Raw genomic sequence first — 26,227 nt, forward strand, 5'->3', positions numbered from 1 at the left:
TTTTTTCACTGTCTATTTGAACTTGGTGGTACAGTATGTGCATCTGCCATGTGCTTTCAAGTCACACCCAAGAATTATGTAACCAACATTCCCTTTGTTTCAGAACGTGACACATGTGACACTCATGTGTTTGAATTCATGGCAGGTAGAGAAAAGTTTAGGAAGAAATCTAGAATCAAAATAATCTGGAATAAATAAGGTAAGAAAAATAGACAAGTACACCAGCCACTAACAGAATACTGTCTAATTTAATAACCAGTTTATGTACTTGGAGTAAGAGGTCACAAGGTTCATCTTTCTACTTGTGAAGGAAAACTCCGCTACAAGCACATGAGGACAATGGTAACTATTCACTGTGGAGAGCAATAATTCAAGCTGTCTGTGACAGCTACAGTATGTACTCACAGTAAAGTAAACTTTTCTTTTGTTCATGCACGTGGAAGAATCTAATCTGGCACCTGAGCTGCCTTGGCTCGTTTTGTTCCAATGGGGAGGGTACATACGCAGGGTTTCACTTATTTGTCAAAAGCATCCACAAAAATGAGATTTTTTACGTATTTAATACTTTAATACATAAACTTAAATTTATTAAATTTAATAAAAAAAATATATATAGATATACTATATATATATACTTTTAGTATTTAAAGAAAGCCTAGTAGCTCAGTGCCTTGTTTTATATTTGTGCATTTTGTAACTGCCCTTTTTTTGTTTTAGGCCAATGCCCCTAAAAATGTCTGCACGGCCCTGATTCCATGCATGTAATTTAACAGACTCCACTATGGATCCCAGTCCTATCGGTGCACACATACACATCTGTGAATGGGTTTAAGTCGCCTGAAGTCGAACCCGCCATTTAAGTGTCAGCTTTTCACTTTGCTGACGTGTTTGTCAAGTTTTTCCAATGAATCGTTAGGAATAAGTTCCTCATACCAGACAAGCAAAGAGTGGAAAAAAAAACAAGGAAACTGAGGCTGTTTGATTGAAAGCTTTAAGTTAGCGTGTGGCTGCAGAGGCTGCTGCATTCACAATGTGTTTCTCTGTGTTGGTGCTGCTGCTGGTCAGCGGCATCCAGGCTGAACGCTTTTTGGGGACAGTGATAACCTACTACCCAGAAAGTTTGAATGACTCCAACAGGGTAAGTACAGTTTTTATTAAAAGCAAAATATGTATAACATTCTTAAAATAACATTATTTTGTCATTGTTTTGGGGACATAGACGACCTGCAGATAGTACGTTATTAGTGTGGATAGGCTATTTAATAATTTTGTGTTTGCTTTGGTCCCAGAAGGTTTTACATAGATTTGGACTATTTTATTTAATCAAAATATTGGCATGCTCATCCATCACATCAATATTTTTATTATTTATTTATTTATTTAAACATGTAAAAGCAATTTTTTTATTCATTTTATTTTATTTTTTTAGTTTTCATGTTTTTAATAACCATACTAATACCATAATTACTACTTAATAAACGTATTGGAAAATGAAAATACAAGTACAAGAGTTGGTCCCCATAACATAATTAATAGACATACTGTGCTCAATTAAAATTAAGATATTATACTTAACATACAACTAGGCTAAGTAACATATTTAACAACATATTCCCAAAAACAACATTGTCACTCACTAAGTCATTACAATAAGATAATTTAAAAAAACACTTCACATTCATGAGGCACTAGTTTTCAAGGTTGCCACTATTAATGAGAACAAGTTTACTTTATAGTTTTTTAATAGAGTTGTAATGTAAAGAAAAGAAATGTAAAAGCAATTTAAATACAAACACACATAATTTCACTCACAGAAGAAAATTGTGAAATTTGACTCTGCCATCCCATCATATGCACGACTCTTAAGTTTTTTTTGTAATGTATACACTGGTTGAAGTGTGCTTTTGTTTCTCCAGTTTTCAGCGCCAAAGTATGTTAAAATCAGTGAACATTACAGAATACATAGCACTTTCCACTTCAAAACATGTCTAACCCTTGCCAGTATAGATATAATTTTGGCCATTTTGTTTTGTATACTGTATATCTGATATATATACATTTGAAATAATTAGTTAAAACACCTAATTACTTTAATACAGGTGATTCTTCAGTATAAGCTTAACTTTGACTCATGCAGTCAAGATAATACACTGAGCTGCTTTGCTGGGGACTGTGGGACTCAGACTGCTGTGGAGGTCAACACAGTCAACATGAACAGTGATTTTTGTCAGAGTGAAGGAATAATGTCTCGGCTCCTTCCCAGCAATGCTCCATTTCAGCTACAGTGAGTGGAAACATAACTTTGAAACATTTATGACATTAACAGACTTCCCTGTAAAACATACAATTAGTGAATCATCGTAAAACCAAACATCTGATGTGTGCTGCACAGCACAGGGAAGACAAAGGATCTTCCTTCTGGGAGGAGATGATTTGACTATTAGATAAACAGCGTTTTTAGATGATGATTGGTGAACTGTCTTTAAACCTTTTCGTGTCACTAACCTATAGTAATTTTCACATTCTTCCAGCTCGTCTGTTTTAGTACTACTTAGTTTTTTAATCAACTCAGAAATTTTAGTCATTACCTGCTCATTTTCTTCTCAGTCTCATTCTCAGTCTCAGTCTCAAGAGTTCTGTTATTATGCTGACAGTTATTTATAGGGAATTTGTGGTTTTAAACACAGGTGGGAAATATATACACATACAAAAACAATATAAAAGTAACAATAATAATTATTCCTCCCGTGAACCAAAGGTTGATCAGCTTCCCCTGGATAAACAATATCCAGAACATCTCAGGCTCTACAGCCTTGACTCTGGTGGACCTGAGGACGAGGTCTGACACTGGCCAAGCCAATGCATCACCCCAGACCACCATTGTGCCGGAAGTGATGTAAGCGCAATTCACTGCGATCACCACAACTTTCCTCACAAACCAAAACAACACACAGGAGTCACCAGTTCAGTAAAACAGATGGCAAACAAGAAATACTTACTACGACTGTTAAAGCCTGAAATTCCTGAAAAAAAAATGTTTTGACCTGTCAGTGAGCCATGTGAAGACATCAGCCGTAATACTGTACACTAACTCAAGTGGGCCAGGAGATTAGCTTTAAAGCTAGTTTTTGCTAACCACTGACTTGACTTATACGGTATCTTTCAAAGTATCTTTTACTGTAATTCTGATATCTGTAGCAAATGGACACACAGCAGACAACAATGACACTTCTACTTTGCTCAATCACCATCATGTTGAATCGTTGCGCCTTTACTGGGCACCAAACTAAATCAAGCAGAAAATTCAAATATCGATTTTATTTATGTATTGTTTTTTTCTTCAAATTTGGCAAAACATCATACCTTTAGATTTACAGATGAACTGATTAAGCACAGGTTCACTGGGCCGTCCACTTCATCACAAAAAACATGATTGTTTCTCTTCTAGCATTCCTTCGAACTGTTACATAGACTTCAACTTGCTGTCATTTGACCCTGATGGAGATGAGGTTAAATGCAGATATGGTGATACAGCACTGTCTGAGTGTGACCCCTGCACGCCACCGTCTCTTCTCACCCTTTCACCTGTGAGTAAAAAGCCTACCATTACAGTATCCACAATAAATGCTGCACTAATAAGCAATAAAGAAAAGCAGAAAGCAGTTTATATATAAATCTTTCCAGCTTCATTCTGTCATGTGAAACTTGACAGAATAAACTCATTCTCTTGCAGTCTTGCACTTTGTCCTTCAGCCCCACCAGTAGCAGTGACGAGGGTGCATACGTCGTACAGATGGTGATGGAAGACTTTCCCCGACAGACTATAACACTGACTCAAACCAATGGCTCACAGGAGGTGAAGACCACCAGCGACAGTATCAGCACAATACCTGTCCAGTTTATTTTAAGGGGTAAGATGTACCATAAGATGGAGTGTTGGTGTATCCCACATAGTTTGCTGAAAAAGGTCTGTCATTGGTTCTAACACTGTGATGTAATTAATGCAAGTCTCCCATTGGCTGTAATAGATTGCAGTGATTTTTGTCCTGCGTTTTTGTGTTAGAGCTGTTTTATTAGCGCGGCGTGTCCACGGCGTTGTGCTGGATGCACGTTTTGTTTTGCTATGAAGCAACAGTGCTACCTTGCTGCAGGCTGGAGTGCTGCAATGTAACAACGTCATGTCCTAACATACAATGAAAAAAGCGAGCACTCAAAAGCGTAAAATGTCTGAGCACCAAAAAAACTAGAAAGTAGATTAATTGTTCAAAGACATTAATAGTTACATGTAGTTCCATTAACTTTTTGACAGTGTTTAAGTATAGCGCCCCCAATCTATATAAGTTCATAGAACTGTTTACAGAGCACTTTGAGATGACTCTAATAGTTGTTATATAAATAAACTAAATTGGATTTCCTTGTGTAAGCATTGATCTATTTGTACACGTATTAGCGTTTCATACACATGTAACTGTGGTTCCAGTGGGTTCTGTGGTACCATCTTGCGTTGAGGGACTCTATCTGCCCATGTTTCTGCCTCCTACCCCAGTTAATGGAGCTCGGCTTTATGCTGCTGTCAGTGAGAACCTGGAAATCAGCATCAACGTAAAAGCGAACCTCTCCATGTAAGTGAAGAATAAATTGTTAGGGAAATCGTTAGTTCCCTTTGTAATTCTTAAATAAAGCAGACACAATCAGTTGAGACCTTCTTCAGGATTTTACTTGCAAGGAGTGAGCAGTTTACAGCAAAAGCAACTTCCTCTCACTGAAGAGAAGACACGGATTCAGCTCATAATATACTGTGTATTCTACTGGGGAGGTGCATAGTCACACAGTATGTGGGAAATATTTTCTGCACAAAGCAAGCATTGGGCTCATCAGATAAGGATGCTACACAACAATGTTTCAAGGATTAAATGCAGTATTTTTCCAACATTTATCACTCAATTTTGATCCTGATTTCTGATCCTGATCCCATCTCTTTGTACTTTTCTAATATATCGCAACAGTTCATATATTTGTTATTTGTGTTTGCTAATATGTACTATACAGTATGTATGGTATCATGCTGAACGATTTGTGTTCTGCTTGCCTAAGTGTTTCAGATCTAGTGTTCAGTGGACCTTACAACATGAGCCAGACTGTATCTGGAGCAGGCCAGTTTATCCTCACATGGACACCATCAGTCAATGAAAATGGACAAAGCCAAGCCATCTGCTTTCTAGTCCAGGCAGATTACAAGTCAGTGACCCATTCCCCCTCTGTACAGTACCTCTCAACATTATTACTTACTTAAAGTACAAAAATGTTACATAAAATTCGATATAACCTAATCAGTTGCTTTGCCCTTATAGTTCAGTCAAATATCATTCTGAGCTGCGATGTGTCATTGTGACTGTTGGAGGTGAGTATAGCCTGTCTTTGTGTCAAAAATAATACAATTCAGAGTCTTTACAAAGATGCAAAGTGACTTTTGTTTTGCTTCCATTCACAGCAAGAAACTCAAATACTACAACCAATTATCTATCAACTAAGGCATTAACTACCATCACTCCAGCAAATACATTCCAAACATCAACCACTAATGCTGATCTGTGTCCAAATACTACACTAACAACAACCATTGCAGTTGCTATTAGACAAACATTTCCGTCCACAACATGTGTACAGGAAAGCTCAGTTGGTACTGAAGGAAACACAATAATAGGTCCTGTGATGGTAACTATACCTCAGAGCACATCTATTAGGGCAACTGTTACACAAGGAACAAAGACTATGCCACAAAACCTAACAACATCAAATACACAGATGTCACAGAGTACCATTACCATCCCTTTGATAGTGACTATACCACAAACAATAACGGTGGATGATGGAAATACATTACAGAGTACAAATGTTTCCTCTACACAATCAGGCAATAGCATTTATATAACAACACAAAGCACAATCATCATCATTGAAATGCAAAATATATCAGCCACCACGGCTGCAACACAATCGGCAGTGTCGACATTTAGCACAACTGAAACAGGAAGTACAACATCAGAATTGGTGACCACAACTACACCACAAACTACTACGACCATAATCACTCCAACAACAACCTCTACAGACAGCACAACAACTCCCGACTTCACAACAACACAACAGACCACAACATTGACATTTAGCACAACTGAAACAGGAAGTACAACATCAGAATTGGTAAAATCAACTACACCACAAACTACAACTACCATAATCACTCCAACAACAACCTCCAAAGAAAGCACAACAACTCCTGACTTCACAACTACACAACAGACCACCATGTCAACATTTAGCACGACTGAAACAGGAAGTACATCAGGATTGGTGACATCCACTACACCACAAACTACAACAACCATAATCGCTTCAATAACAACAGCAGCAACAACCTCCATAGACAGCACAACAACTCCTGACTTCACGACTACACCACAAACCACAGTGTCGACATTTAGCACAACTGAAACAGGAAGTACAACATCAGATTTGGTGACATCAACTACACCACAAACTACTATGACCATGATCACTCCTATAACAACGACAGCAACCATCTCCAAAGAAAACACAACAACTCCCGACTTAACAACTACACAACAGACCACAACATTAACTTCTAGCACAACTGAAACAGAAAGTACAACATCAGGATTGGTGACGTCAACTACACCACAAACTACAACAACCATAATCACTCCAATAACAACAACAGCAACAACTGCCAGAGAAAGCACAACAACTCCCGACTTCACAACCACACAACAGACCACAACATTGACATTTAGCACAACAGAAAATGGAAGTACAACATCAGAATTAGTGACATCCACTACACCACAAACTACAACAACCATAATCGCTCCAATAACAACAGCAGCAACAACCTCCATTGACAGCACAACATCTCCTGACTTCACGACAACACAACAAACCACAGTGTCGACATTTAGCACAACTGAAACAGGAAGTACAACATCAGAATTGGTGACACCAACTAAAACAACCATATTCACTCCAACAACAACAACAGCAACAACAACAATAGCAACAAACTCCACAAACAACACAACAACTCCTCCCTTCATGACTACACAAGAACCCACAACGCTGACACTTAGGACAACTGAGACAGAAGGTACAACATCAGGATTGGTGAATTCAACTACAACACAAACTACATTGACTACAATCACACCAACAACAACCTCCGCAGACAGCACAACAACTCCCGACTTCACAACTACACACCAGACCACAGTGTCGACATCTAGCACAACTGAAAAAATAAGTACATCAGAATTTGTGACATTAACTACACCACAAACTACAACGACTATTATCACTCCAACAACAACCTCTACAGACAGCACAACAACTCCCGACTTCACAACAACACAACAGACCACAACATTGACATTTAGCACAACTGAAACAGGAAGTACAACATCAGAATTGGTAAAATCAACTACACCACAAACTACAACTACCATAATCACTCCAACAACAACCTCCAAAGAAAGCACAACAACTTCTGACTTCACAACTACACAACAGACCACCATGTCAACATTTAGCACGACTGAAACAGGAAGTACATCAGGATTGGTGACATCCACTACACCACAAACTACAACAACCATAATCGCTTTAATAACAACAGCAGCAACAACCTCCATAAACAGCATAACATCTCCTGACTTCACGACTACACAACAAACCACAGTGTTGACATTTAGCACAACTGAAACAGGATATACAACATCAGAATTGGTGACACCAACTACAACAACCATATTCACTCCAACAACAACAACAACAACAATAGCAACAAACTCCACAGACAACACAACAACTCCTCCCTTCATGACTACACAAGAACCCACAACACTGACACTTAGGACAACTGAGATAGAAGGTACAACATCAGGATTGGTGAATTCAAATACAACACAAACTACATTGACTACAATCACACCAACAACAACCTCCGCAGACAGCACAACAACTCCCGACTTCACAACTACACACCAGACCACAGTGTCGACATCTAGCACAACTGAAAAAATAAGTACATCAGAATTTGTGACATCAACTACACCACAAACTACAACGACTATTATCACTCCAACAACAACCTCCACTGACAGCACAACAACTCTTGACTTAACAACTACACAACAGCCCACAACATTAACTTCTAGCACAACTGAAACAGGAAGTACAACATCAGAATCGGTGACATCAACTACACCACAAACTACAACGACTACAATCAGTCCAACAACAACCTCCACAGACAGCACAACAACTCCTGACTTCACAACTACACAACAGACCACCATGTCAACATTTAGCACGCCTGAAACAGGAAGTACATCAGGATTGGTGACATCAACTACACCACAAACTACAACAACCATAATCGCTCCAATAACAACAGCAGCAACAACCTACATAGACAACACAACAACTCCTGACTTCACGACTACACCACAAACCACAGTGTCGACATTTAGCACAACTGAAACAGGAAGTACAACATCAGATTTGGTGACATCAACTACACCACAAACTACTATGACCATGATCACTCCTATAACAACGATAGCAACCATCTCCACAGAAAACACAACAACTCCCGACTTAACAACTACACAACAGACCACAACATTAACTTCTAGCACAACTGAAACAGAAAGTACAACATCAGGATTGGTGACGTCAACTACACCACAAACTACAACAACCATAATCACTCCAATAACAACAACAGCAACAACTTCCAGAGAAAGCACAACAACTCCCGACTTCACAACTACACAACAGACCACAACATTGACATTTAGCACAACAGAAAATGGAAGTACAACATCAGAATTAGTGACATCCACTACACCACAAACTACAACAACCATAATCGCTCCAATAACAACAGCAGCAACAACCTCCATAGACAGCACAACATCTCCTGACTTCACGACAACACAACAAACCACAGTGTCGACATTTAGCACAACTGAAACAGGAAGTACAACATCAGAATTGTTGACACCAACTACAACAACCATATTCACTCCAACAACAACAACAGCAACAACAACAATAGCAACAAACTCCACAAACAACACAACAACTCCTCCCTTCATGATTACACAAGAACCCACAACGCTGACACTTAGGACAACTGAGACAGAAGGTACAACATCAGGATTGGTGAATTCAACTACAACACAAACTACATTGACTACAATCACACCAACAACAAGCTCCGCAGACAGCACAACAATTCCCGACTTCACAACTACACACCAGACCACAGTGTCGACATCTAGCACAACTGAAAAAATAAGTACAACATCAGAATTTGTGACATCAACTACACCACAAACTACAACGACTATTATCACTCCAACAACAACCTCCACTGACAGCACAACAACTCTCGACTTAACAACTACACAACAGCCCACAACATTAACTTCTAGCACAACTGAAACAGGAAGTACAACATCAGAATCGGTGACATCAACTACACCTCAAACTACAACGACTACAATACCTCCAACAACAACCTCCAAAGAAAGCACAACAACTCCTGACTTCACAACTACACAACAGACCACCATGTCAATATTTAGCACGCCTGAAACAGGAAGTACATCAGGATTGGTGACATCCACTACACCACAAACTACAACAACCATAATCGCTCCAATAACAACAGCAGCAACAACCTCCATAGACAGCACAACAACTCCTGACTTCACGACTACACCACAAACCACAGTGTCGACATTTAGCACAACTGAAACAGGAAGTACAACATCAGATTTGGTGACATCAACTACACCACAAACTACTATGACCATGATCACTCCTATAACAACGACAGCAACCATCTCCACAGAAAGCACAACAACTCCCGACTTAACAACTACACAACAGACCACAACATTAACTTCTAGCACAACTGAAACAGGAAGTACAACATCAGGATTGGTGACATCAACTACACCACAAACTACAACAACCATAATCACTCCAATAACAACAACAGCAACAACTTCCAGAGAAAGCACAACAACTCCCGACTTCACAACCACACAACAGACCACAACATTGACATTTAGCACAACAGAAAATGGAAGTACAACATCAGAATTAGTGACATCCACTACACCACAAACTACAACAACCATAATCGCTCCAATAACAACAGCAGCAACAACCTCCATAAACAGCATAACATCTCCTGACTTCACGACTACACAACAAACCACAGTGTTGACATTTAGCACAACTGAAACAGGAAATACAACATCAGAATTGGTGACACCAACTACAACGACCATGTTCACTCCAACAACAACAACAACAACAACAATAGCAACAAACTCCACAGACAACACAACAACTCCTCCCTTCATGACTACACAAGAACCCACAACACTGACACTTAGGACAACTGAGATAGAAGGTACAACATCAGGATTGGTGAATTCAAATACAACACAAACTACATTGACTACAATCACACCAACAACAACCTCCGCAGACAGCACAACAACTCCCGACTTCACAACTACACACCAGACCACAGTGTCGACATCTAGCACAACTGAAAAAATAAGTACATCAGAATTTGTGACATCAACTACACCACAAACTACAACGACTATTATCACTCCAACAACAACCTCCACTGACAGCACAACAACTCTTGACTTAACAACTACACAACAGCCCACAACATTAACTTCTAGCACAACTGAAACAGGAAGTACAACATCAGAATCGGTGACATCAACTACACCACAAACTACAACGACTACAATCAGTCCAACAACAACCTCCACAGACAGCACAACAACTCCTGACTTCACAACTACACAACAGACCACCATGTCAACATTTAGCACGCCTGAAACAGGAAGTACATCAGGATTGGTGACATCAACTACACCACAAACTATAACAACCATAATCGCTCCAATAACAACAGCAGCAACAACCTACATAGACAACACAACAACTCCTGACTTCACGACTACACAACAAACCACTGTGTCGACATTTAGCACAACTGAAACAGGAGGTACAACATCAGAATTGGTGACACTAACTACAACGACCATATTCACTCCAACAACAACAACAGCAACAACAACAACAGCAACAACCTCCACAGACAGCACAACAACTCCTGACTTCACAACTACACAACAGACCACCATGTCAACATTTAGCACGCCTGAAACAGGAAGTACATCAGGATTGGTGACATCAACTACACCACAAACTATAACAACCATAATCGCTCCAATAACAACAGCAGCAACAACCTACATAGACAACACAACAACTCCTGACTTCACGACTACACAACAAACCACTGTGTCGACATTTAGCACAACTGAAACAGAAGGTACAACATCAGAATTGGTGACACTAACTACAACGACCATATTCACTCCAACAACAACAACAGCAACAACAACAACAGCAACAACCTCCACAGACAGCACAACAACTCCTGACTTCACAACTACACAACAGACCACCATGTCAACATTTAGCACGCCTGAAACAGGAAGTACATCAGGATTGGTGACATCCACTACACCTCAAACTACAACAACCGTAATCGCTCCAATAACAACAGCAGCAACAACCTCCATAGACAGCACAACAACTCCTGACTTCACGACTACACAACAAACCACAGTGTCGACATTTAGCACAACTGAAACAGGAAGTACAACATCAGAATTGGTGACACCAACTACAACGACCATATTCACTCCAACAACAACAACAACAACAGCAACAACCTTCACAGACAGCACAACAATTCCTCTCTTCACGACTACACAAGAAGCCACAACACTGACACTTAGCACAACTGAAACAGGAAGTACAACACCAGGGTTGGTGACATCAACTACATCTCAAACTACAACGACTACAATCAGTCCAACAACCACCTCCACAGACAGCACAACAACTCCCGACTTCACAAATACACAACAGACCACCATGTCAACATCTAGCACGACTGAAACAGGAAGTACATCAGGATTGGTGACATCCACTACACCACAAAGTACAATAACCATATTCGCTCCAATAACAACAGCAGCAACAACCTCCATAGACAGCACAACATCTCCTGACTTCACGACTACACAACAAACCACAGTGTCGACATTTAGCACAACTGAAACAGGAAGTACAACATCAGGATTGGTGACACCAACTACACCACGAACTACAACGACCATATTCACTCCAGCAACAACAACAGCAACAACAACAGCAACAACAACAGCAACAGCAACCACAACAGCAACAGCAACAGAAACAACCTCCACAGACAGCACAACAAGTCCTCCTTTCATGACCAAACAAGAAGCCACAACATTGACATTTAGCACAACTGAAATAGGAAGTAAAACATCAGGATTGGTGACATCCACTACTAACACAACCACAACAACAACTTATTCCACGGAAAATCCAACTAATCCTTCTTTTTCGTCACTCAGCCCATCAACCACTGGTACATCACCCACTTCTACCACATTATCTCCTCTAGTAATTATATCCCCTTCCCCATGTCGTGGTACTTCACAAACCACAACTATCAATTTCATCATTACTCAAATTGTTCCTTCTACCTTTTGTTTGCCACAAGCCAATACAACAGTACAGGTAAATACTCCCAAACCAAATAGTACAACAACCAATTCCAGTGCTCTTACGACACCCACGCTTCAGAGTACAATCTTGAGTACATTGATACCCGTTTCTTCGAAATCTATACCACAAAGTACAACCATAAGCCAAAATAATGATTCTAACACACCAACACAAAATGCTACCAGTTCGTCTACAACAATAGCTGTGCCAACAACAAGTCCATCATCATCAACAGTTCAACCCACATCTACTATGACCTCTTCTACTACCAGTGATTCAAACACTGACTCAAGTAAGTAACATCATTACAGTATGTGGTAAACACAGTAATTATCAGTTCATTAGATACAGAATGTTTAAGAGTATGTTAGTCTGAATTGTTTATGTAAATTGGGTTGGATTTATGCACTGTAAGTTAAAAAATTATCACACATTTTCAATGCATTGTATTAAATGATTAATAACATGTAAAATAATATTCCACAAATATTAAGGGGGTTGTTAACAGCTTTATCATTTATTTCATTTGCAAGATCTGAAAGCATCTGCTTAAAACAGTAGCAGTGATCTCTGGTGTAACGGTGTTTCTAGATGTCGTTGGTCTGAGAGCATTTATTTCTGCTTCGTCTCCACTGTCTGATGACTCCATCAGGATTATTGTTGAGCAGCAGGTAAGTCATCTCTCAGCTAATAAAAGATCTTGAAGTATCAACTAATTGTCTTTCAGAAACATTCTAGCGCTCATAAAACTTTGTTTTCTATTGTGGTTTTCATGGTTTCCTGCAAATTTTAAATATACACAAACTGTAATTAACTGAAACTGAAAGTTTAAATGCTCAACACACAAAGGGTTTTAAAAAGTCTAGTTTATTCTATCAGATATAACAGTGACTCTATCTAATGGCCAGTGTGTGTTTCCTTTTCAGCTTAAAGAAGAACTGGTTAGACGAGGGCTTCCAGCAAACATCACTTTTCTACTCATTAGTAGTGTGAAAGTTACAACAAGAGTGAACAGTGGTGGTTGAAAATAATAAATGACTGCTTTAAATTGATATTAAACCTGTTAGTAGACTTTTACATTAGCTTCCTTATGTGTTTGCAAAGTGTGCCAACAGTCACTGGATGCAAAGCACAGCATTCATGAGGCAGACATCTATTTTATTTATGTATCAACATGGATTTTTATTTTTGTAGGTTAATGACTAAATCTGAACCTATGTTATTTTTCTCTAGGCTGTTTCTGTAGATATTCAGCATCTTTGTGTTGTGTCTGACAGTTTTTTTTTGGTTGCTTCAGGTTAATCTCTTGTCTGAATACATTTCTAGTCATTTCTGCTCTTGTTTTCTGAGACAGTGTTGTTTTGACAGTGCGATCAATCTTTGTAGTCATGTAATGATTTGTTGCTCTATATTTACTGTAATGAAAATTTCATTAATGTGAAGGTATTTTAGATTACGATAGCAATTTGATACTGTATATCTATATAATCCAATGAGCATTCAACATAAAAGGATAAAATGCATGAACACCCTGTTCTTTGTATGTTACTTTCACTGAGCTGTGAATGATCATGAAACTGTTTAGGCAGATAAGACGTCACATCTTGACTCCTTGGCAAGAATATAGATATTAAGGGAAGCAGAGAGAGAGATTTCAATCCACACTCTCGCAGGGCAACTGCACTGTTTCTGTGTACTTCTCTTCTTGCAAGTAGAAACCACAGAAAGACAACTTTGATTAACTCTGTATTGATTCATCAGTTCCCAACATTTTTGTCTCTACATTTACTTTTAGAAATAAAGTACATGACAACACCTAGTTCTGTGTAGAATTCTGCAGAGAATACTGTATTTGCAGAGCAATGAGGTTAATTAGAGACTCTAAGTTGCCCAAAGTTGTGAGTGAGTGATTTTCTGTGTCTATACTGTATGTGGCCTTGTGTTCAACAGGTGACGTGGACCAGACTCCAGCAGGAGAGAATGACTTTCTTGATCTTTTATTTTGTATATCTGTATGTATTCTGGTTTAAAAAGTAGCAACCTTGGTCACAACACCAGGCGGATTTTTATTGCGCCAAATCGGCTCCTAATGCACAAAATGTGGCAAAAGCTAAATGTGCAAGGACTGAAAGAACAAAAGACAATGGAAAAAACATGGAAAACCTCCTACATGTCACTGTGCCAACAGTTGATTTGCTTTGATAACGATCAAAAATCCAGGGATTCATTCACAGTAATTACTCAAAACATCTCAGTCTCAAAATTTCAAGGGAAATTTTACAACAATTTGCTCTTTCTCTCTTCTGGTTGCCAGGATGTGCAGCCAGCACACTGTGTAGGGGGTGGAGGTGTTGTCTAGGATGGAGAGGAGTTGGACCAGCATCCTCCTCTCAGCTACAGCATGTAGGGGTCCAGCTGCACCCCCAGAACAGAACCAGCCCTCCTGATCAGTGTGTCCAGTCTGTTACTGTCTGCTACATTCATGCTGCTGCACCACAGACCACAGCGTAGAACACTGGACCCACAGACTCATAGAACATCCTCCGCATGGAGCTGCAGACGTTAAAGGACCTGAGCCTCCTCAGGAAGTACATCCTGCTCTGAGCCTTCTTGTTCATGGCTGAGGAGTTCTTTTTCCAGTCCAGTTTATTGTCCAAGTACACTCCCAGGTATTTGTACTCGGTCACCACCTCCACCTCTTCCTTTTTAATAGTAAGAGGAATGACAACACTCCCAGATTTCCTAAAGTCTATCACCAGCTCTTTAGTTTTATTGATATTCAGTTGGAGGTGGTTCTGTCCACACCAGTCCACGAAGCTGTTCACCACTGCCTGATACTGTGTAATGTCACCACCATAGACATGTCCTACAATAGTAGAGTCATCAGAGAACTTCTATGACAGGACAGTTGTACATGAAGTCTGAGGTGTACAGGGTGAAGGGGAAGGGAGACAGGACTGGAGGGCGTCAACTGAGGGTTTGACCAGAGAACGCATGGAGTTCAGGATCAGCCTCTGAAAAGCCTTCATGATGTGAGAGGTCAGATCTGGCGTCTTATTCATTGGCACAATGCATGACTTTTTCCACCCAAGTGATAGTCTCTCCAGCTGCAGGCGCAGGTTGAAGATGTGTTGGACAGCGGATCAACAGTTGATCTGCTGTGATTGTGCGTGAGGTGGGGGTGGATGAGTCCTGTGGGTGATGTGAGGGAGGGCCCAACGTGAGCAGCGGAGGGTTTAGAGGCCCAACCTGGAAACTGTTAAATAAGTTATTAAGTTCACTGGCTCTGTCCTCAGACCCCTCAGTCACCTGGTTGTCACTGTCACAGTCTGTTCAAAGTCAAAGTCTGAACAAATAATTGAACCAAGCAGGTTCCTCCTGAAAGTTCTCCACCAACCATCAGACGTTTCCAGGTGACAAATGCTGAGGCACCTCTGGGCTTTGAACCCAGGACCTTTTGTCTTAGACAAACACTTTGACCAGATAAAACCAGAGCTATGAGTCGCTTCCTTAGTCCTGTTTGACTGTCTGTCCATCTGCCTCCACCGGCTGGAGGTGGGAGAGGAGAGACGACCACCCACAGCTTCAGACTCACTAAAGGGTTTGTGCAGGTCCAGCACCACTGCTCATAGTCGACCAGGCTCAGCTTGGTTCCTTCTTGGTAAAATGATCAAAGGTCTCAGTGATGAGGAGGAAACTAAGAGTTGGAGCAGACAAAGAACAGTCCACTCTGCGTTTCCTCCTGTTCACTCACAACAAGCTTTAACATTTCACTGAGCTGCAGTTTGGATCATGTGAACACGTGATGACATCGTCACATGAACGCGTTGTGTTGGTCCTGTTAATCCAGACGCCTGCTGTCGCTGAATGATAGGTTTCACTCTGTGTACGCAGTTGGTTATAAGTATAACCATAAATATATAAGTATATATAGCTACAGTGTTTTCAGGCCAATAAATTAAATTATTACTACTGGAAAAAAGTTTAATATTGAAGTTTAATAAACACATTATATGAAGATTAAAAACGAGAATATTGCAGTAAACTTACTGCTCACAGTAAAAATTTAAGTAAATCAATGATTGTTACATTAAAGCTGCAGCATCACTTCTGTTGGGAAGCTTAACATTGTGCATTAATTAGCTCATAGCTCATAGTTGTTGAAACATCCTGCAGTTAATAAATTTAAAAAATATGTATATGTACAGTTCATGTTTTGTATAGCAAATGGTTGTTTATGTTTTGGTTTATAAATTACACTGTAAACATTTGGTTTTATTTACAGAATTAAAGGAAAACAACAACATGGACTCATCAGATATCTAACAATTTGTTATTCAACTACTTTACTTTAAATAAGTTCTACTGATGAATCACATCTGCAGAATAAGTGGTCACACTAAGCTACATGGCTGCATCGTAGCCAAAAGATGTTCCAGGTTTGACCTGAGAATAAACAGCTTCATCAGTGGCTGCAGCAGAAGGTTTTCCTGTCAACAGAGAAGTGATTCAGTTGGTTTGTTGTAATGTAATAATGAAGTGTGATCATACATTGAACGACTGTAACTGGACATCAGATTTCAATCATGTTTCTTTTAATAAACACAAATTAATACAAATACACGTAAGAAGTAAATGTAAACTTGTGTATTATTACAATAACTACGACAATAATTAACAATAGCTAAACATAAATGACTTAGTGTTGTGGTGGATGCAGGCTGTACTGACCTTTGACCCTCTTTCTCCTGTCCTTGCTGTGTTTGACCTGGACGTAGAGCAGAGCATCGTCTGAAACAGAACAAACATCTGTGTGACATAAAGTTGGTGGATGAACATGCTGCTCTGGTGTTTTTAAAAACCAACAGATGCCTCAACTTGTGACAATATTTAGCAATAAATACTGCTATAATAATGAAATAATGAAACTCTATTGTTAAAGACAGATGTAGCTGAGAGAACATATAAGTGAGTTTTATTAAACACATTAGTGTACGATTGGTCAGTGGTTCATAAACATTAACCCATAATTTACTGTAAAACCTGGCTCTGATAATTTACTGCAGCTTGAAGCTCAGCTCTACCTGCAGGTCGTATCTTCAGGTCAGAGTAGACTGAGCTCTCTGCTGGTTTATGCTGCCTTCCTGTTAAAACAAACATCCATGAAGAAGAAATGATCACATCTACAGATACTGAGGACAACACATCTTCCTCTGGTGCCACTAGTAATACTCACTGTTCTTTTCAAATGATTTCAGTTCAATGACAGAATAAGGGACATCCTCATCTGAAACATACATGATTTATTATTAATCACATGGAGTTTAGCTTTGACTTGAGCTTCCATGAATCAGAGTAAAAGCCATATTATGTTGTCGTTACTGTACCTTTTCCAGTGTTTTCAGAGTCATTCACAGATTCATAGACACGAGCCTCAGCTACAGAGAAACAACACAGTTACAACAATTACTTAAAGCATCAACACCTTTGTAAACTAAGCTTCCTAAGCTAACAGTGGCTTAGGAACCTGACCAAACTGTGGACCAATATTTATATTATAAATAATACTGGATTCCTCCTGTAGAGGAGTTTAACTGTATTTCAAAAACATTACTGATAAACTTCACATGGCTTCTACTGTATTTAGTCAAATGGCTAAAGAGCACATTCCTTTAAAGAACAGGTTCCAGCATCATCATCAGTCTAAATGAGAAGAACAGTCATTACATTGGTTTTGATTCTGGCTGACACTGGGAGTTGTCTTGGAGATCCATAAGGTTCCTGACTGAGTTGGCCTGAAGAGAAATACACAGTTATTACAGAGGTTTAGAGATGGAAAATTAGGATGACGAGGCAGTGACCTGACCTGATAAAACATGAACCTGTAAGTAAAACAAAAAACAAATGATTACACTGTTGCTAACTTAAACCCTGCTACAGTTATTCCAATAAGAAAAGAAGATCATCTCACCCTTGGACCGTCTGAAATGACATGAAAGGAGCAGAAGAAGAAGAAGCAGACCGACTCCACAAACCAGTCCAACAACCAACATCACAGGAACTTTTCCATTGCTTGTCTTCGATGCTTTGATGAATAATAAATATTGAATAAATGCATTATTATATAAAATATCTCAAAGCAATACACACATGCAGTGTGACATATGCCGTGCAATGTATGATTATAGTATCATCTTCCTTAGACAGAAACTTGATTTAACAAATATCCAAATGTGTTATTTCAGCCTCACCGTTCACTGCCATCCAGCTCTGTGGAGACTCTGTTCCTTGGTACCAACACTTGTAGAAACCTTCATGTGACTTTGACACTGCAGAGATGTTCAGCTCTACTCTGCTGTCGTTTTGGATCAGTTGCTCATTGTGATAGAAAAACACACTGGAAGCTTTTTGTCCTGTCTTCAACTTACAGCTCAGACTCACAGAGAGTCCCTCAGTCACAGGACGGACAGGACTCATCAGGATCAAACCTGCATCTGGACCACAGTCACAGGAAGATTCAGTGGAGCAGAAGAAGAAAACTATTATCAGATATAATATTAAACCACATAATACAGTGAGATGTTACCAATGCTTCAAATGAATAAAAACAAACAAACTCAAACTCACCATGAACAGTGATGTTGACTGAGTTACTGAAGTGTCCTGATCCAGACTCACACCAGAACACTGCAGAACCAGACTGTGATGTGTAGATGTCACATCTGGATCCAGATGTTGTCCAGTGGGAGCAGGATGACAGGAAGCCTCCTTCAGGAAACCTCCTGACTCTCCACTCAGCAGAGTTTCCCTCACAGCTCAGTGACACAGAGTCACGGGTGAAGTGTTGAACTGTGTCAGGACTCACAGTGAGAGACGCTGACGGATCAACATCTGAACAACAACACATTTAATAACACACAAGCAACAATCAACAGTGGAACTTTAAGGAACAAATCCACACTGTTCCTTTCAGCAAACGTTGGTAGAAAGAAGCAAGAGTCCAAACAAACTGACCTCCAGACCAGACGAATGCTGCTTTGCTGTAGTCAGTGTAATACACTGGTTCTCCTCTTGCAGCTCTACACACATATCCTGCTGTGTGTGTGTGTCCATCAAGCATGTAGGAGCCCTGTTCAGTCCCATGCTCACTACCAGGTAGCAGCTCATATCTGTAGGAGCTGTGTGAGCCATCAGGAACAGTCTGGTACCAGTAGAACCTCCATCCTGCAGATGGAGGCTCAACCTCACAGCTCAGAGCTACTGAGGCTCCAGGACTCAGCCAAGATGGAGACGCTGTGAGGACACACTGGGCTTTTCCTGATGGAGAGACAACAAATCACCTTAAACAAATGGGGATGTACATTTAATTAGGTGTTAATATTTGTATATCACAGTAAAACGTACTGTAACTGACTGTCAGTCTGATGGATTGACTCCACTCTGTTGTGTTATGTTGAGCGTTTCTCATTCTGCCTCTACAGCTGTAGTTTCCACTGTGGGATGAAGAAGCTGAGCTGATGTTGACTTCATTCTGTTGTGTGTTTGTTGTTCTGGGTGTTTTCCATTCATATTCCCATTCAGTGTCTCCTCTGTCGTCCATCTCACATCTGACAGTGATCGTCTCTCCACTGAACAACTGAGTCCAGTTGGGATGAAGAGTCACGACCACCTTGTTTGGGACTGTGTGTGATTTTAAAGGTCAATGGTTTAGTCATTATTTTGATTTTTTCTCTAATCTGCATTGTGCGTTTCAGTTTGTGTTGTTACACTCACCATTTTTGTTGATGCTCACTGAGTCACTGTACTGTGTGTAGTAAACTGGGTTTCCTCTTCCTCCTCTGCACCAGTACAGTCCTTCCTGAGAGACACTGGTTTCACCATCTTGTGTGATCAGGACCTCAGAGGATTTATGTCTGTACCAGTAATATTTCCAACCAGACGATGACGTCACAGAGCAGCTCAGCGTCACACTGCCCCCTACTGGGATGTCTGTCTCATCACTTCTCAGTTCAGCCTTTGGTTTAAACGCTGTTCAGTTTAGAAAAAACACATTAAAAGGTCATTATGAGTCTCCATGAAATGACTACTGTGATCTACTATGTGACACATGAATGTAATTGTAAATGCTACAGTCTATTTGTATATAACTGATTTTCCTGACCAGCTCTGAGAAGTTCAATGAGTTTCGTCCATGTCTTGCATGTACTAATGAATCATTACAAATGTAACAATGAATAAATGAAACTCACCTGTTACTGTCAAACGTAGAGGATCACTCCATGCTGTGAAGGAATAACTGTTGGTTTTCTGTCGACCCCTACACTTGTAGTTTCCACTACTGGAACCAGAAGCAGTGAAAACCCAGAGTTTCCTCCCATCTGGAGTTCTTCTTCTGTTGCCTTGGGTCCATTCATATTCCCACTCAGTGTCTCCTCCAGCCTGGATCTCACATGTCAGAGTGATCTCCTCTCCTTTGAATATCTCAGGCCAGTCATGCTGCCTTTTTACAGCAGCCTGGTTGGAAACTTCACACATTGAAGAAAAAACACAAACATAAACCATGAAAAGTTTCAGGTGATGGATTTTTGGTATTTATTATGTAAAGGCTTAAAAATGGATGTGCAGGAAATGGCAGTTAGTAAAAGAAACTGAAAGCAGTAAGTTGTAACTCAGTTCATACTGTAGCGATCCGGGGGGGGGGGGGGGGGGGGGGGTGTACATAGTTTGGTTGACTGTTCCAGTTCGTATTGTGTTATGTGGCTCTTTTATTTTGAAGCGCAGATTGTTGCGTGACGCCAGGTGTGCTTCCGGGAAAAGAAGGGACCCGGGAGAGAGAGGCGGGAGTTTTTGTTCTGTATAGTGCCGGGGGAGCTTAAACGACTGTAGTGAGACCTGTTGTGACCCCGCTGTTGTTATAAGAAAATAAAAGAAGTGCTGTTCACACCGAGGCTTGTAACAATACGATAAAACATCTGCTAAAACAGACAACAATCCGTTTTCTGAGTTCTTGGTTTATAAATGTTAATTTGACTGAGTGCTGTTTTCTACCGTGAACATTTGTCAGGACAATGACTCGAACTGGTCAGAAGATGGCGCTAGAGCAGAGGCCACGTGAACATCAGCGCAGCCCTCACTCCATTCGTGTGTGGATCTCTAAAAAAGTCTCCAGCTCTGCGACAGGCGGCGTTAACGAGGTGAATGAGAGGTTTGGGTCTGTTGGTGTGTGTGTGGTCCCTTTCATCATCAGCCACAGCAGACTGTCGGGTGTAGGATAAGAGTGAGCTAAGAGCTAGCTAGCTGAGCTAGCAAGCTAGCCACGTGAGACGCTGCAGACACTGGACGCCAGGAGCCACACTGTTTGTGACGCGTGGATCTGCCGCTGTTAGCAACATGAGGACGTGGCTGATAACATGGTGCTAACCGGACCTGCACTACGGTCCCGGAGCAGATTTAAGGATGATGTGAGGCCATTCATTGGTTCTGTTCGTGCAACGTTTAGAAGCGCTGGCTGACGTAGATAAGAAGACACACAATAATCACTGACTTTGTACATGAGTTAAAGCACGAACGATCAGCGAATAAAATCCTACAAAGTCAGATAAAACCCAGTCGAAGCGTTGTGTCCCTTTGTTTTGGAACTAAGAGGTTTAAGGACGTCACTCTCTGACGTCACCAGGACAGAGGGAACAACTACACAGATCCTCACCTGTTTCCTCAACAGTGACTGAGACACTGTTCTGTGTGTAGTAAACTGGGTTTCCTCTTCCTCCTCTGCAGTAATAGTTGCCTCCATCTGTGATTCTGATACTGTTAGATTCAGTGTTTGTTCTGATCAGAGCTGCTGATCTGAACCAGTCGTATTTCCATCCATCAGAACCGTCCACAGAGCAGCTCAGTGTCACGCTGCCTCCTACTGATATGGTTGATGGACCTGCAGTCAGTCTGGCTTTGGGTCGTTCTGCTGTTATAAAAGAACAAAACGTGTTTATGTGACTAAACCTTTGTTTGTTTATTTGACAAAAAATCACAAATCATTTGTAACACTTTTATGTGAATAACATGCACAGTAAAACGTCCTACTCAATACAGTATGTCACAATCTAATCTAATCTAAAAGGTCTTTACACAGTGAGACAAAAATGATTAATTTACATTTACACACAGATTCAAACATAATTTGGCCAAAACAAAAGAATAAATGTGTCAGGAACCAGGATTGTTCCTATGTTATTTTTGGTTTCTGTTCTGAATACTGTATTTCGTACAAGATGATGACGTCACAGAGCAGCTCAGCGTCACACTGCCCCCTACTGGGACGTCTCTGACATTAGCTTTGGTTTCTCTGAGGTTCAGTTTAACAATGACGAAAAACTGCAGATTACTGTCTCTGTGCTTTATAACATGAATCACGTATGTTTCTTATTGTTCCTCTTTTTTTAAATATGACCTTAGAAAAAACTGACAACTGGAAAATTTTCAGCAAGTCAACCATGACTTACCTGACACAGTTAAATCGATGGTTCCACTGCGTTTTATGTGGTTTGTTTTCCGGTGGACACTAAAACACTGGTATCTACCACTGTCTCCTGTAGAAAGAATCTTTATTATGTATCCACTATATGAAGCTATTTCTCCTCCATCTTTGATGAGTCTGGTTTTCCACTCTGTGCGTTTGTCGTCCTTCTTGTCACATGTAAAGGTCACAGACTCTCCAGTAAAATACCTGGACCTGCTGGGGTCAAGGGTCAACACAGCATCTGGAACCCAGCAGCAACACAAGACACCACGTCATTAACATTATGAAATGTTAAAATGTGAATGGATTTGTGTGGATTAATGTAGAACTTAAACACAATTACCAAATGTTCATAAATAGAGATGTTTAAATACTTGTGAATTATTAGATAATGTATTAAAAGATATAAATATACAATATATGATCTGAAATATTAAATCTCAACTGACCTGATACTGTCAGTGCAGCAGCTTCACTCCACCGTGTTGAAGAATATGGGTCCTGTCTGTTTGTTCCTCTGCACCTGTAGCCTCCACTGCTGAACGCAGACGCTGTCCAGGAATTAGTGTATGTTCTATGTGTGATTGTTTGTCCACTGGTTGTTTCCCAGTCATAAACCCACTGAGTGTCTCCACCTCCCTGGATCTGACATCTAACAGTGATCTGACCTCTGATCACCTGAGTCCAGTCCAGTTGCAGACTCACAGACACAGAATTAGAATCTGATACAAACACAAATGTTAAATAAAATAAAAACAACACATAAAAAACATCAAACACAATAAACAAACTCACAAGTTATCTCGATGGTGACATCATCACTGTTAGAAGTGTAGTAAGTTTTGGTGGTGACACGTGTTTGTGTCTCCATGGAGACAGGATTTAAAGCTTTGTGATTGGCTGACTGTAGCTGTTTCTGTTTTAATGGTTCTTTGTCTCATTAGAGACAAATGCGAACAATCCTCTAACTACAAACCTGATGAAGACACTGCACAGTAGCGTGAGAGTGTAATAATCATCCCTTCAGTCAAATAGTTATAGTTAAATAGTTAATAGTTGTGTTGAATGGTTGAGACTTTTAAAGATTCATGTAAACATTAATAATGTGTTTAATAAAAAACAACTCAACTTATATGTTACTGTCAATATAATGACATCACTCCACTGTGTTGACTCATGGTTTCTTCTGCCCATGCAGCTGTAGTCTCCACTGTGAGACACATCAGCTTCACTGATCTTCAACACTTTACCAGTTTTATCATCAGGTTGGTTTGAGCTGCTTGTTCTCCATTCATACTCCCACTGAGCGTCTCCACCTCCATTGGTCTCACATGTGAGAGTGATGCTCTCACCACTGAACGTCTGAGTCCAGCTGGGATGTTTGGTCACAGAGACTCCATAGGAAACTGTTGATGACAAACATACATAGTAAGAACAACTAGAGTAAGAGAAGCTTTTAGTTTGATTAAACTTTAGGTTTGTATGTTGAAACCTTGATTTATTTCAACAAAAAAAAAAAAAAATCAAGATGCGTTGGGTCTCAGCTTCGCTTCATGTTTATAAGTTAAATACAAGTCTTCTGTTGTTTTTAAGTTGTTGTTCTGTAGAAAACGTGTGAAGCGATTATGCAGAAGCTGAAGAACATAAGGTATTTCCTGCTGCAGCCAGACACAGTCAGAACCATTACTTTACACAGAGCTACAGTAACATCTAATGTGAACGCTGCACAGGAGACTGACTCTGTGAAGACAAGCGTAGAAAAGAAAATGGACAGAACAACAACTAAATGTTTGGTAAAAAAAGACAAATTTGTACAATATGAATTAAAAATCACTTCATGAGTGTCTTCATGTTGTTCATTTGTCACCTACATTTATTCATTCAGATTTAAAACTTAAAGTTTTAATGTGATGGTCAGCAACCATCACATTAAAACTCTATTCAAGCATAATTACTTCACTTTCCATAACTATTGATTAGACTCATGTTTGGTCACATTCAATGAACTGTTTAATTCACCTGAAGCTTATTTATTTGTCACATCCTTCACATCTGCAGCCGTTTGTAATGTGAACACGGTCAAATAGATTCAGGAAATGAACACCAACATGAGACTCTGTGATGTTATAATTTAAATATCTGAACAGTAACCTGGTCTCTGGTGTTCACACATGAAATACACACAAAAAGATGTATCTAGGAAGAAAAGACAAACAATTACTCACCAGCTTCATTTCCATGGACGTTCGTATTTAGCACTGAAATGAAGATGAAAACATGATCAGACATAAACAGTAATAAAGACATTTATCATCCAGGTGGTGTTTTATCAGACTCAGTTACTGTTATTTAAACTGTCAAATTATTTCCTGTTGAATCTGAGCCACACTAACAGTAAACTGTGAAGAACATCCCAGTTTTACTGTGAATGAAGCTGGGTCACATCCCATGTGTATAAAAACCACCATGTTAAATAAAGTCAGAGCTGCTGACGTACTCACAGAATAATGACAGTACACAGAGCAAAGTCAGCTCCATCTTCACATCCACACACACTGTCGCTGTAGAGGAATGACCGCAAACACTAAGACACAAGCTACAGATCATCACCTGATTCAGAGCTGCTCTGTTCTTCCTTCCTATTTACTCAAACAGCCCTGACCACAAGTTTACGCTTCCTGCTGCACAAATGTGTTAGTTTGTCCCTTTAGTAAATGTTCAATGATGTTCAATGAAATGAGCAATAAAAAATGTGAATATTTGCAAACATGGAACTAATGAACCTTAATAATATATTGAATCATGTTTTATTTGTGCATCTGTGCGTGTTGTGTTGTTGTCATGTAGTCTATATTAAAGGAAGTCAAAACATATGTATTGAATCAATAAACACACATTGAACTGAGCGTAGCTGCAGGTTTTATTCAGTTGTGTTTGACAGTTTTTAACTTTAGCTGCTGTGGCTGAGATAAAACAGTTAAT

At 39.9% G+C, this 26,227-nt stretch overlaps 2 protein-coding genes across 9 annotated transcripts; one reads left to right on the forward strand and one right to left on the reverse strand.

Moving 5' to 3' along the window:
* Nucleotides 1-861: 861 nt before the first annotated feature.
* LOC114851070 (mucin-2-like) lies at nucleotides 862-16,733 on the forward strand. 3 transcript variants are annotated; one of them, XM_029142608.3, is made up of 11 exons: nucleotides 862-1,138; nucleotides 2,100-2,284; nucleotides 2,759-2,896; nucleotides 3,449-3,587; nucleotides 3,734-3,911; nucleotides 4,481-4,622; nucleotides 5,095-5,238; nucleotides 5,352-5,401; nucleotides 5,492-13,021; nucleotides 13,321-13,400; nucleotides 13,656-16,733. In XM_029142608.3, the coding sequence occupies exons 1-11, from the start codon at nucleotides 1,031-1,033 to the stop codon at nucleotides 13,752-13,754; spliced, it is 8,793 nt and encodes a 2,930-aa protein (XP_028998441.1). In that variant the 5' UTR covers nucleotides 862-1,030; the 3' UTR covers nucleotides 13,755-16,733. The 3 variants fall into 3 exon arrangements, with proteins under 3 accessions (XP_028998441.1, XP_028998442.1, XP_028998443.1); XM_029142609.3 differs by lacking the exon at nucleotides 2,100-2,284 and having other exon boundaries at nucleotides 1,029-1,138; XM_029142610.3 differs by lacking the exons at nucleotides 862-1,138; nucleotides 2,100-2,284 and having other exon boundaries at nucleotides 2,310-2,896; nucleotides 3,754-3,911.
* LOC114851113 (Fc receptor-like protein 5) lies at nucleotides 16,709-25,860 on the reverse strand. 6 transcript variants are annotated; one of them, XM_055506928.1, is made up of 20 exons: nucleotides 25,747-25,859; nucleotides 25,471-25,503; nucleotides 24,598-24,651; nucleotides 23,695-23,967; nucleotides 23,229-23,486; nucleotides 22,436-22,687; nucleotides 20,979-21,254; nucleotides 20,503-20,757; nucleotides 20,134-20,409; nucleotides 19,744-20,046; nucleotides 19,357-19,620; nucleotides 18,981-19,223; nucleotides 18,701-18,814; nucleotides 18,596-18,611; nucleotides 18,457-18,524; nucleotides 18,117-18,167; nucleotides 17,966-18,016; nucleotides 17,814-17,873; nucleotides 17,461-17,538; nucleotides 16,709-17,219 (listed from the first exon to the last, which is right to left on the reverse strand). In XM_055506928.1, the coding sequence occupies exons 1-20, from the start codon at nucleotides 25,850-25,852 to the stop codon at nucleotides 17,134-17,136; spliced, it is 3,117 nt and encodes a 1,038-aa protein (XP_055362903.1). In that variant the 5' UTR covers nucleotides 25,853-25,859; the 3' UTR covers nucleotides 16,709-17,133. The 6 variants fall into 6 exon arrangements, 5 of the variants coding, with proteins under 5 accessions (XP_055362903.1, XP_055362901.1, XP_055362904.1 ...); XM_055506926.1 differs by having other exon boundaries at nucleotides 22,436-22,690; XM_055506929.1 differs by having other exon boundaries at nucleotides 22,436-22,690; nucleotides 24,041-24,651.
* Nucleotides 25,861-26,227: the final 367 nt, after the last annotated feature.

Source organism: Betta splendens, chromosome 2, assembly GCF_900634795.4.
Source record: "Betta splendens chromosome 2, fBetSpl5.4, whole genome shotgun sequence".
NCBI classification, from domain to species: Eukaryota; Metazoa; Chordata; class Actinopteri; order Anabantiformes; family Osphronemidae; genus Betta; species Betta splendens.